We start from the raw sequence: 19412 nt of genomic DNA, 5'->3' as shown, positions 1-19412 counted from the left end.
AAATCACCTCTTCTTGGTTACCAGTGACACCAGTGTCCCTGAGCTCTCGGCATCATGTAGTTCTCAATATTTTCAGTTGAACATACCTGACAGGCAATGATCACATAGATGACATTTCATATATGACCTTCACAGACCTCTGGTCTGATACAGTATAGCAATTCTTCTGAATGTAGAGCATGTTTACATTTAAATCTTATGAACCACCCAACCTCCACCACCAAAAACAGATGCAGGTCATAACTAGCATATTTTCTCCATGGAGGTTATCATGCTAAAAATATTATAAGTCATGCATGTTTCTGTGTACAGTAGAATCCCAGTTAACCGGTACTCAAACAACTGGCACTCACAACTAACCAGCAAAAAAAAATATTGTCCTTCCTCCAGATCCCGAAGCAACAGCTGGTCCTGACCCGACAACCCCCCTCCAGGCCCCAAAGCAAAAGAGTTGCCATGTCTACTTCTTGGAAAGAAAAACAGAGGCAGTATCATTACTTTTCAATCAGCCCTTGTATACATTGAATCCTCACTGAGGTTTAAGATAACTGAGACAGGAAAGTTCACTGGTCATAAATTTGAATTTTGGTGGGAAAATCAATTAGCAGTTTTAAATTCTGATAGGAAAGAGGCTGGAAATAAATTGGGACAATTCTGATTTGGAGGGGGGTGATTTTCTGGAGATTATGCTCTAAAACAGGGGTGCTTTCTTGGCTTGCGAGTTACTTATAAAATGACCAAGACAAAATGATCTACCAACAATATAATTGTAAAAAACACAAAGCAAACTGTACGCAGAAAAAATGTTAATTATCATTTATATTTGGGGTTTTTTTCAAAAAGGTCAAGACTTTAAAATATGCAATGTCACCTCAGTAACAACTATACAAAAATAGACACATTTACCCCTTCCCTTTTACTAAGTCGCAATAGCGGTTTTTAGCAGAGGGAGCTGCATTGAATGCCCCGCGCTGCTTCCGATGCTCATAGGCTCCCTGCACTAAAAACTGCTATCGCAGTTTAGTAAAAGGGGGGCCATAGTGCCAAATATAGACAGACACATTTTGATCACTAAATTTAAAATAAAATAATTTTTCCAACTTTTGCTGTTTGGTGATTTCATGAGTCTCTGGTTGCACTTTCTTCTTCTGACTAAATCCAATATTTCTTTCTATCTGCCTCCTGTATGCTTATTCTCCTCCAGATCTCATTCCATTCCTCAACCAATATCTCTCTCTCTGTCCTTCCATGAGTCCAACTTTTTCTTCCTCTCTCCTTGCCCCCTCCCCTTTCTTTATTTCTCTCTCTGCCCCTTTCTTTCTTTCTGCCCCCACCTTTCTTACTTTCTTTCTAATCTAATCTAATATTTGTGTGTCGCGCACACCTAAACAGGCTCTTTCTCTCTGCCCCCTCTCCTTTCTTTTTTTCTTTTTTTTTATTTTAACAAGTTTTATTGAATTTTCACAATGGCAAATACACCAGATAGCCAAATCCCCAGCCCAAAACAAACAGTCATACTGGTTCTCTTCAATATAAGACTTACTATCCAACCCCAAATTTTCCCCTCCCTCTCTTTCTCCCTGCCCCCCTTTCTTTCTGTATTTCTCTCTCTCTCTCTGCCACCCCCACACCCACCACCGCCGCTGATTACTCCCTGCTTTCCTGACGCCAGGCCGGGCGCGTACAAGCACCAGGCCCAAAAGCCTTCCTCCCTCCCCCCTTCCCCCCAATGTCAATCGGAGAGGAAGTTCCGGGATAGCCAGGCAGCAACTGGCTGGCCCTGAACTTCCTCGCCGACGTCAGAATTGACATCAGGGGGAAAAGCTTTGGGCTCAGTGCTTGTAGGCACCTGGCCTGGCGTCAGGGAAGTAGGGAGAACAGAACGCAAAGGCAACGCAGGTCTATCGCAGAGCCTGGGATGGACTCTGTGATCGACTTGCGTTGCCTTTGCGATCGACCTTTTGGGCACTCCTGCTCTAAAACTTTGAGAGGGAGGAAGACAACGTTTGTCCTCGGCATCCAGTCCTATTCATGGAGTCTCTCAAAGTTACCCTGCTGAAAAGTACCAAGCTCAAACACAAACTGTGGATCCACTGTGTAGATGGCATATTCATCATCTAGCCCCAAGGATGGGAAAAAACCTCTGAATTTCTAAAATTATCTGAATAGTGGCCATCCCAAAATAAAATTCACCTTGGACACTGAGACCAATGAATGCAGACAAATGGAAGCCTGGGAAACATGGTATAAAGAAAACCCACCCATACCAACCAGTATCTGCATGCAAGGTCCCATCATCATCCAGTCACAAAGAGAGGGATCCTACATATACTAGTGAACAGAGCACTAAAGTGGTGGAGACAAAGACTGTCTGAATTCAAAAAAGCAAGGGGCGTACGTGGGTGATCTCTTAGGGAGAGAAAGAGATAGTGGAGGCTGGGGATGGGCAGACTGGCCATTATCTGCTGTCATATTTCTCTGTTTCTATTTCTAGTTGACCCAGACAATCTAGAACAGTGGTCTCAAACTCCAACCCTTTGCAGGGCCACATTTTGGATTTGTCGGTACTTGGAGGGCCTCAGCAAAAATAGTTACTGTCTTATTAAAGAAATAACAATTTTGCATGAGGTAAAACTCTTTAAAGTTTATAAATCTTTCCTTTTGGCTAAGTCTTAATAATAATATTGTAATTTATAGTTAAAGAGACATATGATCAAAAAACTGTTTTATTTTACTTTTGTGATTATGATACACATACCAAGGGCCTCAAAATAGTACCTGGCGGGTCGCATGTGGCCCCCGGGCCGCATGTTTGAGACCACTGATCTAGAAAGAAAAGGACACCCTCAAGGATACATTTCTTGCTAATAGTTACAGGATAAGGATTACTTCTCAAGCCCTAAAACTTCTGGACAACCCAGTCCATGAAATCAACAGCAGCCATTAGAGGACAATGCTGCAACAGAACAAATAAATGGAATTGCTCCCTTATGTCCAAGGAGTGACAGATTGAATTGGAAAACTGCAAAAAGGATATCATCATCAAAACAACCTACAGTATACACCACAGAAACTTGCACCTACATTCACACATGTGAAAGACCAGTTACCTCTGCTCCAAAACCTTGGAATGTACAAAATCTCATGCAGTTGTGGCCAATCATACAATGGCAAAACCGGACACACTATAGAGGAAAGGCTGCAACAGCACAAGAAACACAACAAGTTATGTAACATGGAAACACAAGCAGCAGGCCTTCACGCAAGGCAACTAGTCCCACAAAAATCTTGGAGAAAAACCACTGGTAGCCGAGACGAGTCATAGGCAATAGAGATAGCAAGACAACCCAATAACTTCAATGGAGGTGAAGGGCTCTCGCTAAACAAAGAATAGCAACCGTTCATACAAAAAAATTTAGCTCCAAAAGGACTAGGGCCAAGGACAAACAACATATTCCTCCCTTTCAAAGTTTTAGACTATGACCTCAGAAAATCCTCTTCTTCCTCACTGAATCAGAACAGTTCCAATTCATTTCCAGCCTCTTTCCCACCAAAATTCTAATTTGCAACCAACAGACTTTTCTTTCAAAATTCAAATTTGTGACCAAAGGACCTTCTTGCCTCAATTACCTCAAGCCCCAGCCAGTGAGATTTGAGGATCCATTATATATAAAGACAAACTGCAGACTTCACAGCACACCCTGAAGAAAGAAACAGGATAATGGCTAAAACATCAGTTCTACCTACTCAGATGCAGCAAGACCCAGCCAACTGCAATAATTATCCCATGCATATTCATTGTGGATATCTTCAAAACCAGGCATGCTTGTTGTATCCTGAGAACTGGGTTGTTTTACAGGAAAAAAAAAAATATCAGGTCATAATTATTCAGCCAGAGCTGAATTAAATCAAGATAATCAGTGCCAATATCCAGAGAGCATGAAGTACTGAATATCCATAAAAGTGGTCACTGCCAGAGATATCTAGATAATGGTAATATTCAGCCTTTTTGCTGTCCTAACATGATCCAGATAGTTATCTGAATCATGGATTGAATAACTCCAGGTAGAGAATGACACAGGGAGAAAATTTGTCCCCCATCACTGCCCCATCCCCGCAAACACCGTCCCTGTCACCTCCCTATCCCCGTGAACACTGTCCTCGCCCCATCCCCACAACCACTGTCCCCGCAGCATCCATACAAGCCTCAGTACTGCAATATTTAGCTTATTCCTTCCTTATAAATCAAAGTTCTGGCTGCTGAACTACAGAAAGAGATGTTCAGCAGGCAGAGCTTTGTTAATAAATTTTTATAAACATAACTAATATACTACTTTATCCTAAAGCAAAAAAAAATAAATAAATAAATAGAAATTTTTTCTTCTACCTTTGTTGTCTGGTTTCTGCTTCCCTCATCTTCTCATTCAATTCCTTCCATCCATTGTCTGTCTTCTTTCTGCGTCTTCCATTTGCTCTGTTACTGTGCCTCTCCCTTCACCCCCCCAATTGGTCTGGCACCCATCCTCTTCACTCCACTCCCCCCCCCATAGTCTGGCATCTTTATCTTCTTCACTTCCAGCGTCTTCTCCCCACGTTGGAAAAATCAATACGCTTGCTTTTAAATATCATCAGAAGTAGGAGATCAACTGCTTTTACACCTAAGCAGCACCAAGACCAGCCGCCACTATCGAGAGCTTTTGTCCCAATCCAGCCAGACGTGTATGCTCTTCACCATACAATTTGTTGGAGAGATCAATCTGCCTGCTTTTAAATATCAGCAGCATTGGGAAAACAACTGCTTTTACACCTAAGCAGCAGCGGGTCCATCCGCAACCACCAAGAACCCACAGACCCGAACCTGCCAGGAATGTGAGATCCGCCCCCCCTACAATCCGATAAGAAGATCAACTGTTTTTACACCTAAGCAGCAATAGGACCAGCCGCCACTACCGGGAACCCTTTGCCACGATCCAGCCAGACATATAAGATCTTCCCCCAGCATTCCATTGGATAGATCAATCTACCTGCTTTTAAATATCAGCAGCAGTGGGAGAACAACTGCTTTTACACCTAAGCAGCATTGGGACCAACCGCAACTACCAAGAGCCCATAGACCAGATCATGACAGGAGTGTGAGCTCCACACCTCCTGCAGTCCGCTAGGAAGATCAACTGCTTTAACACCTAAGTAGCAGCAAGACCAGCTGCCTATAATAGGAGCCCTTGCCCCGATCCAGCCAGGCATGTGAGCTCCTCCCCCTATATCCCGTTTAAGAGATCAATCTACCTGCTTTAAATATCAGCAGCAGTAGAAAAACAACTGCTTTTACATCCAAGCAGCAACGAGACCTACCGCAACCACCAAGAGCCCACAGACCCGATCCTGCCAGGAGTGTGAACTCCTCCCCCTGCAGTCCATTGGAGAGATCAATCTGCCTGCTTTTAAATATCAGCAGCAGTGGAGATCAACTGCTTTTACACCTAAGCAGCAACGAGACCAGCCACAACCACCGAGAGCACACAGACCCGATACTACCAAGAGTGTTAACTCTTCCCCCCCTGCAATCCGCTAAGAAGATCGACTGTTGGCTCCGGGCGGCTTTCCCGCAGAGGAGAGAATCCTGCATTCACCATGGGCCTCATCTGGGGCAGCCTCCTTGGAGCGGCTGGGGCACGGGCAGTGTGTCTGGGAGGGAATGCATGGATGGGAGAACATCTCAGGGGAGGAGACATAGGCATCCTGGGACTGTCGGCCAAGTCTCTTCCCTGAAGAAGCCCTTTCTGGAAACGTCAATCGCTCCTCCTAAACTTACTTGCTCCACTTCATCACTTCATCATGCTTCTATTCCTTTCTCTCCTCTCTTCTACCTTCCAAAGTATTTAGATCAATGCTGTCTTGTTAAAATGTTTATTTTATTTTTATTTTTCCTCTAACTCTACTTTTCACTTCTCTATTACCCTCCAGGTACTTTAGTTAGATTGTGAGCCTTCGGGACAGTAAGGGAATTTTTCAAGTACCTTTCTTATTTCTAATCTTAATGTATATTTTCTGTAAACCGCTTAGAACCTAACGGATGTAGCGGTATATAAGAAATAAATTACATTACATTACATTACTCTGTCTTCCCCATTTCCCTTCGGCGTCTTCTCCCCCATTTCCCTTCGGCGTCTTCTCCCCCATTTCCCTTCGGCGTCTTCTCCCCCATTTCCCTTCGGCGTCTTCTCCCCCATTTCCCTTCGGCGTCTTTTCCCCCATTTCCCTTCGGCGTCTTCTTCCCCATTTCCCTTCAGCGTCTTTTTCCCCATTTCCCTTCAGCGTCTTCTTTCCCATTTCCTTCAGCGTTTTCTCCCCACTCTGTCTTCCCCATTTCCCTTAAGTGTCTTCTCCCCACTCTGTCTTCCCCATTTCCCATCAGTGTCTTCTCCCCACTCTGTCTTAGAAACATAGATGACGGCAGATAAGGGCCATAGCCCATCAAATCTGCCCACTCTACTGGCCCACCCCCAAGTCTACTATCCTAGGGATCCCACTCCTGGTGACAGGTTCCCTTGGCTTCACTCTCTAAGGGATCCCACATGGGCATCCCATTTGCTCTTAAATTCTTGCCGCTGTTTGCCTCGATCACCTGCACCGGGAGCTCGTTCCACGGATCAACCACTCTCTCGGTGAAGAAATATTTCCTGGTGAAGCCATGAAATTTCCCACCCCTGAGTTTGAGTGGATGTCCTCTTGTGGCTGAGGGTCCTTTGAGAAAGAGAATCTCTTCTTCCATCTTGATACGGTAATATACTTAAACGTCTCGATCATGTCTCCTCTCTCCCTACGTTCCTCGAGTGAGTACAGCCGCAAATTTTTCAGCCTTTCCTCATACGATAGATCGTTGATCCCCGAGACCATCCTGGTGGCCATCCGTTGCACCGACTCTACTCTCAGCACATCTTTTCGGTAGTGTGGCCTCCAGAATTGCACACAGTATTCCAAATGAGGCCTCACCATGGTTCTGTATAATGGCATTATGACTTCAGGCTTCTGGCTGACGAAACTCCTGCGGATGCAACCTAACAACCATCTTGCCTTAGATGAAGCCTTCTCCACATGATCAGCAGTTTTCATGTCTGCGCTGATGATCACTCCCAAGTCTCGTTCTGTTGAAGTTCTAGCTAAGGTCTCACCATTCAAGGTGTAAGTTCTGCACGGATTTCTGCTGCCGAGGTGCATGATCTTGCATTTCTTAGCGTTGAAGCCCAGTTGCCAGGTCGAGGACCAAAGCTCCAACAAATGTAGGTCCTGTGTCATACTATCGGGTGAATTGTCATCTCTCACTATATTGCATAGTTTGGCGTCATCAGCGAAAAACGTTACCTTACCTTGAAGCCCCTGAGTTAGGTCAAAAGAACATAAGAAACGCCTGGAGCAAATGGTAAAAGAGCCGACAAGAGGAGACACCACCTTGGACTTGGTCCTAAATGGTCTCACCGGACCGATAACAGAAGTAGAAGTCATGGTTCCACTGGGAACGAGTGATCACAATGTAATCAACTTTAAACTTGACATCGGGAAAGGGAAACATACCAAAACCTTAACCACCACCTTAAACTTTAAAAAGGGTAAATACGATTGCATGAGAGCCATGGTAACAAAACGACTCGAGAAGATGGTGGACAAACTTGAAACAGTAGATCAGGCATGGTGCCTATTGAAAAATACTATTGCAGAAGCACAAGATCTCTACATTCCGAGGATTTCCAAAGATCGGAGAACTAAAGGCAAAGGAGAACCGGCATGGCTTACCATACAGGTGAAGGAAGCCATAAAAGAAAAGAAGGACTCTTTCAAAAAATGGAAATGCACGAAGACAACCGAAGCCTGGAACAAACATAAAGATAAACAGAAGAAATGTCACAAGGCGGTGAGGGATGCAAAACAGGAAAAAATGAGGAAAAAATAGCCCGGGAGGCTAAAAACTTCAAGCCCTTCTTTAGATACGTGAAAGGGAAAAAACCTGCAAAAGAGGCAGTGGGACCCCTGGACGACAAGGGAAGAAAAGGGTACATCAAGGAAGATAAACAAATCGCAGACAAACTAAATTCCTTCTTTGCGTCCGTCTTTACGAAGGAGGACACCTCAACAATACCTGAAGCGGAGAAACTGTTTACAGGAGAAATAGAGGACAGCCTCACCACAGTTGAAGTGAACTTAGATCAGATATAATACCAGATCGACAAACTTAAAAGTGACAAATCCCCTGGACCGGATGAAATTCACCCGAGAGTCTTGAAGGAATTGAAGGTTGAAATCGGAGAGTTATTGCAAAAACTTGCAAACCTGTCAATCAGAACTGGTCAGATACCAGACGACTGGAGGAAAGCGAACATCACGCCAATCTTCAAAAAAGGATCAAGAGGAGAACCGGGCAACTATAGACCTGTGAGTCTTACGTCTGTCCCCGGCAAGATGATTGAATCACTGATCAAGGATAGCATAGTTCAGCACTTGGACACACACGACTTGATGAAACCCAGTCAACATGGATTCAGGAAAGGGAAATCGTGTTTGACGAATTTACTCCAATTCTTTGAGACCGTGAACAAGCAAATTGATAGTGGAAAGCCGGTGGACATAATATACTTGGACTTCCAGAAAGCATTTGACAAAGTTCCACATGAAAGACTTCTCAGTAAACTACAAAGCCATGGCATAGAGGGAGATATACAAAGATGGATAGGCAAATGGCTGGAAAATAGGAAGCAGAGAGTGGGCATAAATGGGAAGTTCTCCGACTGGGAGAAAGTGACTAGTGGTGTACCCCAGGGCTCGGTACTTGGGCCGATCCTTTTTAATATTTATATCAATGACCTGGAAAACGGAACATCCAGTGAGATCATCAAGTTTGCAGACGACACAAAACTCTGCCGGGCAATCAGATCGCAGGAGGACAGTGAGGAACTCCAGAGCGATTTGTGTCGGTTAGAAAACTGGGCGGAGAAATGGCAGATGAAGTTCAATGTGGAGAAATGCAAGGTAATGCATTTAGGCAGTAAAAATAAGGAATACGAGTACAGAATGTCAGGTGCAACTCTGGGAAAAAGTGAACAAGAAAGGGATCTGGGTGTACTGATAGATAGGACCCTGAAGCAGTCGGCACAATGCGCGGCAGCGGCAAATAAGGCAAATAGAATGTTGGGCATGATAAAGAAAGGAATCTCGAGTAGATCGGAGAAAGTTATAATGCCGCTTTATAGGGCAATGGTCAGACCCCACTTGGAATACTGCGTCCAACATTGGTCTCCCTACCTAAAGAAGGATATAAAACTGCTGGAGAGGGTGCAGAGGCGAGCAACTAAACTAGTGAAGGGTATGGAGAAACTGGAATATGAGGATCGACTTAAAACACTGGGATTGTTCTCCCTTGAGAAAAGGAGACTGCGTGGGGATATGATCGAGACCTTCAAAATACTGAAAGGAATCGACAAAATAGAGCAGAGAAGATTATTTACATTGTCCAATTTGACACGGACAAGAGGACATAAAATGAAGCTAAGGGGGGGCAAGTTCAGGACTAATATCAGGAAGTTCTGCTTCACACAGAGAGTGGTTGACATCTGGAATACGCTCCCAGGGGAGATTATTGCAGAATCGACAGTCCTAGGCTTCAAGGGCAAACTAGATGCATATCTCCTTGAGAGAGGCATATAGAGATATGGTTGGCTATAGGGTAATAGTAAATATATTAAAGATACGTTTTGTCAAATACAGTTATAAGCAAGGATTCATCCAGACCAAAAATACAAAGATATAGCTGACATACTGAAAATCAAAAAGATGAAAAGGAGAAAAATAAACCTCAATTGAGGGCAGTTGGGACTACACAAGTACCCAATCATCCACTCATCATCACGGGTCTATAAAAAACTCCAAAACATGTATAAATAATCAATTCTCACGTCTTTCATTCATATAAAATCTTCTTTTTGTTATTTTTCAGTCTTTTTTTATCATTTTTTTATGATTTCAATATAAATGTCAAGCAGTAAAAGGCCCGAATCCCAAACTTAACCACATTAATTGGCGAGGACTACAGCTGAATGTAATAAGTATAAGCAGTTTTTAGAGATATGAAGCATATATCTGGAATCGTGAAAAAATACACTCATCTGAAATCGAGGGTTTTCACCAAGGGCTTCCAACTCAAGGTCCCGACAGAAAAGACTTTCTGTTTCGCCCGGCAAGGGCTACTTCAGGGGAAAAATGCCAGCTCAAATATCTCTCTGCTTCTAATTATTTGCTGGTAGTAAAGCCGACTCCTCTCAAGATGGTGCAGCACCATCTTGAGAGGAATCGGCTTTACTACCAGCAAATAATTAGAAGCAGAGAGATATTTGAGCTGGCATTTTTCCCCTGAAGTAGCCCTTGCCGGGCGAAACAGAAAGTCTTTTCTGTCGGGACCTTGAGTTGGAAGCCCTTGGTGAAAACCCTCGATTTCAGATGAGTGTATTTTTTCACGATTCCAGATATATGCTTCATATCTCTAAAAACTGCTTATACTTATTACATTCAGCTGTAGTCCTCGCCAATTAATGTGGTTAAGTTTGGGATTCGGGCCTTTTACTGCTTGACATTTATATTGAAATCATAAAAAAAATGATAAAAAAAGACTGTGAAAAATAACAAAAAGAAGATTTTATATGAATGAAAGACGTGAGAATTGATTATTTATACATGTTTTGGAGTTTTTTATAGACCCGTGATGATGAGTGGATGATTGGGTACTTGTGTAGTCCCAACTGCCCTCAATTGAGGTTTATTTTTCTCCTTTTCATCTTTTTGATTTTCAGTATGTCAGCTATATCTTTGTATTTTTGGTCTGGATGAATCCTTGCTTATAACTGTATTTGACAAAACGTATCTTTAATATATTTACTATTAGTCTCACGTTTGTGCCCTAAACAAATTATTAGTGGCTATAGGGTAAGCCAGGTGTATACCTGGCAGGGCCTCCGCGTGTGCGGATCACCGGACTTGATGGACCGAAGGTCTGATCCGGAGATGGCGCTTCTTATGTTCTTATGTTCACCGGATCAGACCGAGGTCCATCTAGTCCGGTGCTCCGCACACACGCGGCGGCCCATTTAGGTACTCCTTCCTGGAGACCCGACTTTACCATATCCCTCAATATGATATGCCAGAAGGTGTGCATCCAGCCTGCGCTTGAATCCCAGTACAGTAGTCTCCGCCACAACCTCCTCCGGGAGTGCATTCCAGGCACCCACCACTCGCTGTGTGAAACAGAACTTCCTGACATTTGTCCTGAACCTGCTGCCACTCAGTTTCAGGCTATGACCTCTTGTCCGTGTCACATCTGAAAATGTTAGCAATGCTGCTTCTTGGTCTATTTTATCAAATCCTTTCAATATTTTAAAAGTCTCTATCAAATCCCCTCTCAGTCTTCTCACCTATGAATATGTTGAAAAGGAGAGGGCTCAAGACTGAGTCCTGCGGTACTCCACTGGTCACCTCCGATGTTTTAGAGAGGGTACCGTTAACTACCACCCTCTGAAGTCTGCCACTCAGCCAGTCACTGACCCATCTAGTTAGTGTTTCTCCCAGCCCCATTGATTTCATCTTGCTCAACAGCCTGCGATGTGGGAAACTATCGAAAGCTTTGCTGAAGTCTAGGTATATGACATCCACGGATTCTCCCAAATCTAACTGTTTTGTTACCCAGTCAAAGAAGCTGATGAGATTGGATTGGCAGGACCTACCCTTGGTGAATCCGTGTTAACTGGGATCCCGTAGATTCTCCTCATCCAAGATTGTGTCTAATTTACGTTTGATTAGTGTTTCAATGAGTTTGCAGTGAGCGGAGCAGAGAGTGTGCTAGCAGGAAGGAGCGGAGAGAGGAGCAGAGAAGGCGGTGCTAGCAGGGGAAGAGGCGAGAGCTAACTCCGCCCACCCCGACGTCACCAGCCAAACTTCTCCCATAAAAGGGGACGAGCCAACTGCAGAGAGTCCACAGTGTAAGGCCAGCTGAAGGGAGACTGTTGGAGCTGTGCCTAGTCCTGAGCACATGGTAGAACAGTCCTGAGCACATGGCAGAACAGTGAGCAGAGCAGAGAGTGTGCTAGCAGGAAGGAGCGGAGAGAGGAGCAGAGAAGGCGGTGCTAGCAAACTCCGTCCATCCCCGACGTCACCAGCCAAACTCCCCCATAAAAGGGGACGAGCCAACGGCAGAGAGTCCACAGTGCAAGGCCAGCCGAAGGGAGACTGTAGGAGCTGTGCCTAGTCCTGAGCACATGGCAGAACAGTGAGCGGAGCAGAGAGTGTGCTAGCAGAAAGGAGCGGAGAGAGGAGCAGAGAATGCGGTGCTAGCAGGGGAAGAGGCGAGAGCTAACTCCGCCCACCCCCGACGTCACCAGCCAAACTCCCCCATAAAAGGGGACGAGCCATGTCCTTTCAGCATCTTCTCCCCATTCTGTCTTCCCCCATTTCCCTTCAGCGTTTTCTCCCCACTATCTGTTCCCCATTTCCTTTCAGCGTCTGTTCCTCTCCACCACCACCCTTCCCTCTCGCCATCTCACCGCCCTTCGGCACCCCTCGCGTGGCCCCTTCCCTTCTTCCTACCTACCCGAATCTATCTCCCTCCCTTCCCTTTACCTTCGCAGCGCGTTTTGAGTAACTTCTTCAAAGCAGTAGCGTGTGTGTGGGCGGAAGCTTCTCTTCTGACGCAACCAGAAGTTGTATCAGAGGAGAAGCCTCCGCCCACACATGCACGCTACTGTTTGCAGGCTCTGACAGCTTTGTGAAGAAGTTACTCAAAACACGCCACGAAGGTAAAAGGGAGAGAGGGAGATAGATAGATTCGGGTAGGTAGGAAGGAGGGAGGGGGCCACGCGCATTCCCTCCCTTAACTACGGGGACAAGGCCATTCACCGCTCCACGGGGAAGTGAATGGCCTTGTCTCCATACCCGCAGTGAGCACTTTTTCCCCCCCTCACCATTTCGGCGGGTTACCCACAGCTAGCCATGGGTAACAGCCACTGTGTCATTCTCTAACTCCAGGGACTAATACCTCCTGAGACTGCCCAGACACTACAAAGATAGCAACAGGACAATCTGTTAATAATCTTCAGCGGAAAAACTGCTGACTGGTCCTGTCAGTTGCTACCCAGATAAGTGTTTTTAAATACAAGTCCAAATAATTTAAGCAAAATTGGGAAATATTAATCCAAGAAAATGAGAAAAATTGGTTGAACCCTGACAAGATACTACAAAGTTCTGCCATGATCTTTCATAAAATCCACGGTCTCTTACTTCACCTTTAAATAAAGCATCATTAGTGCACAGGGTAGTGGCCAGTTTACAGTGAATGCCCTCTTTTGGATGGAGGCACTGAATTAAGTACATGACCGCTATGCTGAAGACACAAGTAAGGAAGGCATATTGCAGATAACGTATGCCATTTAGAAAGGATGGGTTTCACATTCATTCATCAGGGTGATAGGACAGAGAAAAAGGTCAGCACCTAGACAGAAGGTAATTTTACAAGAGTTGCTTAGTTTCAGGCACTAAGCATGTGCATACATGCTTGTGTTTTGGTCATTTACATGTCATAATATCAGCAAAAACAAAATAATTCAAGGAAAATTAATCAGGAGAGCTTTGTTCAGTTCTTGTTCAGCTGAGCAAAACACAACCCTGAGAAGAACACTGCAAGAGCATGCTCAGAACTTTACATCATTTGAAATTATGAATTTCATCTTTCTAAAAATGCAAATTTTAAAATGTTTTTAACATTATATTAAAAAGTGAAGTTGCTTACCTATTATGATATTCTCTGAAGACAGTAGTTTTATTACCGGAGAATGTGGTAAAATCAGTTAACTTAGCAGGGTTTAAAAGAGGTTTGGATAATTTCCTAAAAGAGAAGTCCATAGGCCATTATTGAGATGGCTTGGGGAAATCCACTGCTCATTCCTAGGATAAGCAGCATAAAATCTGTTTTACTACTTGTTTTACTACTTGGGATCTAGCTAGGTACTTGAGCCCTGGGTTGGCCACTGTTGGAAACAAGATACTGGGCTTGATGGACCTTCGGTCTGTCCCAGTATGGCAATTCTTATGTTCTTATGTGAATGACATGGCTATGCTAGGTTTCATATGGGCAAAAGACAAAAGCCTCTCTGTGCATATGGCTGTTAATTCTTCCTGGAATGGTTTCCTTTAGCTCCATATAGTTTTGGCTGTGGGGAGAAATCATTAAAAAAAAGGGGGGGGGGGGCGTTTGGTAGGTTGTGCACTTGATTTGCTGCTGTCTTCAGAGAACAACTCTTATACAAGTATATAAGCAACTTTGAAGACAAGTAAATTTACATTCAAAAATAAGATTTCCTAGCTAGGGGAGGTCTTCAAAAATAAAAGAAATGAATTAGTGTAAACTTCTGCCAATAGGTGGAAGATTTAATTGTTGATTTTTAAGGAAGATACCCCAAAATCATGAAAAGTGGGTTCAAGGAAGATGGAGTTGTGCTCTACTTTTTCCACTGCTTTTAGTTATTAAGTGTAGGGTTGAGAAGACCAGGATGCGAGATAATGCATTGATAATGTTTTATGAAAAGCATTAGATCACAACCTACCAAATAGTTATCTAGGTTTTATGCAATGTTTGCCTGGGATCATTAAAGTGCAATTTTAAAAGGCATTTCTACAGGTAAAACAGTGTTTTACATGCAGAAACAAGTTTATCAAATTGCCTTCTTGATATTCATGTCAATTTATGCACAGACAGACATTATGCACATAAGTTTGCCTCCACTCAGTTTGGCCAGTCCCAGGGATGATACTGGGAAGTAGTTAGTGTTTACATGCATACTTTATAAAAACAAAAATATGAACATATGGAAGTAACAAGTTTGGAGAGCTGTTCATACTATGCAGCAGGTATAAATGTGTGGGGGTATTTTCCATTATCTCTTTCAATGAAATAAAGTTTTGCCTATGAAATTTGGTGCAACTTATCCATGTATTATTAAACACAAGGAGCCTGCTATAAAAAATTTATGCATTCTGATTTTTTTTTATTTTTTTTTTACTGCATTGTATTTACTCAACATAACATTGTATTTACTCAACATAACAAAATGTCATAATTACTGCAGTTCCAGATCAATCATGGTAAACTGAATGGACTTTTTGGAAGCTTATGTTCACTCCAGGTAAAATGCAACAATTCACTTGCAACCCAAGGAACAAAAACCTTTTCAATTTTATGTATGGGTGGCCTAAAAATGCTGGGTGGGTGACAGATTGGTCATGGTAAAAATAAGACATCAATTCAGGCAGAAACTTGAGTGTGTTTTTTGAATGCTGCCCTATTATAATGGAATCTAGTATAAGTATTTATTTATTTAGTAGGATTTATTTATCACCTTTTTTACGAAATTCACCCAAAATGGTATACAGCAAGAAAAAATAAAATATAAGCAATAGACAACTACAGCAGTAAAAATATTCAACTAAACAGAACATAAATATTCTACTTACAGAGTCAATATAATATGCAATAAAACATTTTAAGACAACATAGGATGTAAGCAAAGGTGAAAGATAAGATAGATTTTCATGAGTAACAAGGGGACTAAGTTGCATGAATATTATTTCACCTTTGATCAAAGTACCATATTTTTCGCTCTATAAGATGCACCCGACCATAAGACGCACCCACCTATAGAGGAGAAAACCTCAAGAAAAACAAAATTCCCACCGCCCTGCCCTGTACCCCCTCTGGTGGTCTAGTGGTAGGCCGGGACAGGGTCTTATAGAGCAAAAAATCTGTAGGTAGCATAGGCACATACCCCCTCCCCCTGTAGGCAGCAGAGGCCCCCCTCCCTGGTAGACAGCACATGCACTTCCCCCCTCTTAGGAAGCCTCCTCCCCTGGTACCTTTTTTTAAAGTCCCCTTTCCACGCTCCTGCCTGTCTCCCTTGCCAGAAGGCTCTTCTCTTCGGGCAGATGGGCGCAAAAGGCAGGCGCATGCTGTCTGTGTTCCTGCCAGGTCCGGCACCACTCCCCAATTGGCTGCAGTCAATTCTCGCAACTCAAGAACTGAATGCAGCCAATTGGGGAGCTGTGCCGGACCTGGCAGGAATATGGACAGCACGCGCCTGCCTTCTGCGCCTCTCTGCCCGAACTGAAGAGCCATCCAGCGAGGAAGACAGGCAGGTCCGCGAAAAGGGGACTTTAAAAAAGATACCAGGGGAGCTGCCTACCGGGGGGGCGGGTATTCGCTCCATAAGACACACCCTTATTTCCACCCCTTTTGGGGGGGGGGGAGTGGAAAAAGTACATCTTATGGAGCAAAAAATACTGTAGATAACCAAGTCTTCCAACTTCATGTGCTGAGTGTGAGCAGCAAGTTAAAGTTAGGGAGAATGTGGCCCATCTAAACCCTTTTCACTATACAATCATCTCATACGGATTGAGAATCCAGATCTCTGCCTGTCTCTTCTGAGTATGAAACAGAGAACACTTCTGAAAATATTACTGTGGAGATTTGAAATTTCAGCTTTCTACCAAAGAACAGAAATTTCACTTCCAAAACTGCTGCCACAATGGCTGCACCAGGAAGGGGATTGAGCCAAGTCTTGCCCCCGATCTCCTCTGAAAGCAAGGAACTGATTACAGCCTAGAGCTTACTATCGCTGCAGTCTATGGTGAAAATCACATATTTTTAAAAAAACCAAAATCTTTCCAAGGCCCAAATGCTCAAAACTCACTGTTCCTTTAAAGATCAACACTAAACCAGTTTTAACCTGTTTAGCGTTTTAACCTGTTTAGCGTTTTAACCTGTTTAAAGCGTCAATTTCCGCCATTGATACCCAAAATGGGTAGTTGTGGTCTTTCCCATTGTTTGTAGCAGCCTCCAATAATCATTTGTAAATAGATTACAATGAACTCATCAATATTAAAATGAGCACTCCAATCAATACCCAGATGATGCACAAAATGAAGCGCTGGTTTTTAATGCTCAGAAATATCCAACAGGTCTGGAGGTGCCAATAGTGTAAAAAAAAAAAAATTTACCCCAAACACCAGCTTTTTACCACTGAATGCCCTGTGCTGCTCCCGACGCTCATAGGCTCCCTGTGCTAAAAACCACTATTGTGGTTTAGTAAAAGGGGGCCATAGTGCAAAAGTTCATTCCAATGATCGACTACCCTTTCGGTGAAGAAATCATTGGAATGAACTTCCATTGCAGGTGATTAACGCCAGCAGCGTGCTCGATTTTAAAAAGAAATGGGATATGTATGTGGGATCTCTAGCCGGGTGAAGTCTGGGGGTGAAGTCTGGGGCGTGGGCAGACTTGATGGGCTGCAGCCCTTTTCTGCCGTCATATTCTATGTTTCTATGTAACACTGTTCATGCCGCATTATCAAAAGGAACTCCCAAATATAGTGTTTAACAATTTGATCGGAACAGAGCGAAGTGAGGGAACTGTGAAGGGAGGTAGAATGAGTTCCTGTAACCCAGAGAGCTGCTGATTTTGGAGGATTTAGAACCACCTGATTCATCTCTAGTCTTTCATCCGCATATGGTGGCAAGCACCTCTTGCATTATTTTTCTACAGAATTTTAATCTATATTGTGGGTCTTGTTTGATTTTCTCTCATCAAGCCTCTTGTATTATCTGGCGATATCCTCATGGGTCTTATTCAGCTGATTAAATTTTCTTGTTGCCTTTGTTAGCTTGTTAATTTAAGTGAAAGGTCACTTTGATCAGCCACAAAACTTAGAGACTTGAAGAAGCACAGATGTTTTATTCAGCTTATGCGGACTCCTGAGCCTCCAAGCTGGCAGCTTCAGAAGTCCTGAAAACAGGAAGTTACAGTGATATTTATACATTTTCTGGCTAAACAACTGAATACTAGAAAAAACTTCTCATTTGTTACTTTTCTTAACAATCATTGGTCCTAAGCTCACACTAGCAGGTCACTTATCTAAGCCCTGCAGTCTTTCTGTTACATGTCCAAGAGGGCGGAATACAATACCCTCAAATTTTATCAGTTGTTAAATCTTGTTTTTACTCTATCCCTCCAATACACTCTATTCAACCCTATTTAGACCAAACATCCTGTGTTACCCTCATATATGCTTTGGTAAATTGGTATTGCGGTTTAGTAAAAGGGGAAGGGGTATATTTGTCTATTTTTGTGTTACTGGCCAAAGCTCGAGAGGTGAGCTCGAAAGAATCATAAATAGAGCGCACCATGAATTTGCGGAGTTGGAGCAGATTGGAAATGTGTTGTTGGAAAAGAGGGACCTTACGTTCAGGAAGATACTTTTGTAATGAAGAGAGTTGTTGAACCAGATACTTCATGTAGAAGGAGAAGTGAAAGGTGTAATTATTGGCTCTGTTTGCAAGCATTGAATTTTGATAAAGGCGCTTGCCAAATTTATCCATCGTTTTGCCCTCTCTGCCAGGAGGGGTAGAAGCATAAATACTGGATCCCTGGGTTTTCTTCAAGGTGGATTCGACAAGAAGAGATTCATGGGGTAGTTGGGGTTTGTCAAACCCCGGGATAGGGATGACCCTGTAGAGACTATCCAGTTTTCTAGGGGCCCCCGGTACCGAGAGAGGGTTCTCCCAATTCTTGTAGAAAGTTTCCCGTAAGATGTCGTGGACGGGTAACTTTAGGAATTCTTTGGGGGGTTGCTCGAAGTCTAGGGCATCTAAGAAAGCCTGTGACTTCTTAGAGTCAGATTCTAATGGGATAGAGAGAGCCGCTGACATTTCCCGAAGAAATTTGGTGAACGAGGATTGTTCAGGCTTGGAACCGGTGTCGATTGTGGAGGGCTCCTCGTCGGTTGAAGAAGCCTCATCGTCGGTACCGGGTTGGGATTCTTCCCTAACGTCTGTGTGTATAGGACGGGACGGTGGTGTGGATGGTTCTGCGTGGCAAGTCTTAGAGAGAGATTTGCCAGAACGCATGGAGACGGTACCGGGGGAAGAGGAGCGGTGCCGGTCTCGGTCGGCTTGGCGACGGTCCCGATGTCGGAGAGAATCGGCATCAGAGTGTAGTTGCACGAGAGGGTTGATGGGTTCTGCCGCGAGCACCGGCATGGACGTGTTTAATGGTACCGATGGAGTCGACTCCGGTGGTATGGTGCGAGGCTCGGGCTGGTCCGGTACCGGAAGGAGCGGGGCCAATATTGTTGGCAACAGGTGCTGTAGTTGTTGCTGTAGCTGCTCCTGTAATTGAGTTTGGAGTATGGCCGCAATGCGGTCGTCCAGAGGAGGCACCGGTACCGCTTTTTTCTTTTTTGGTACCATAGGTGCTGCTCTACGCCCCGGCGATGAGGAGGCCGATGACGAGGCACTCACCGAAATCGGGGCGGAGCGTTTACGGGGTCGGCTGG

General features: G+C 43.9%; 1 protein-coding gene across 8 annotated transcripts in view; it reads right to left on the bottom strand.

The window, feature by feature from the left end:
- Nucleotides 1-19412, bottom strand: part of UBR5 (ubiquitin protein ligase E3 component n-recognin 5) — a 1080924-nt gene that overhangs the window by 967365 nt on the left and 94147 nt on the right. For 5 of the 8 annotated variants that reach the window (XM_033933084.1, XM_033933089.1, XM_033933086.1 and 2 more), the window contains exon 6: nucleotides 13820-13915. The exons of the other annotated variants lie outside the window; for them this stretch is intronic. In XM_033933084.1, the coding sequence (XP_033788975.1) occupies nucleotides 13820-13915 (96 nt within the window). The remainder of the gene's footprint in view (nucleotides 1-13819; nucleotides 13916-19412) is intronic. 8 annotated transcript variants of the gene reach the window in all.

This window comes from Geotrypetes seraphini, chromosome 2, assembly GCF_902459505.1.
Source record: "Geotrypetes seraphini chromosome 2, aGeoSer1.1, whole genome shotgun sequence".
NCBI lineage: Eukaryota > Metazoa > Chordata > Amphibia > Gymnophiona > Dermophiidae > Geotrypetes > Geotrypetes seraphini.
This window is presented reverse-complemented; position numbering and strand designations above follow the sequence as displayed.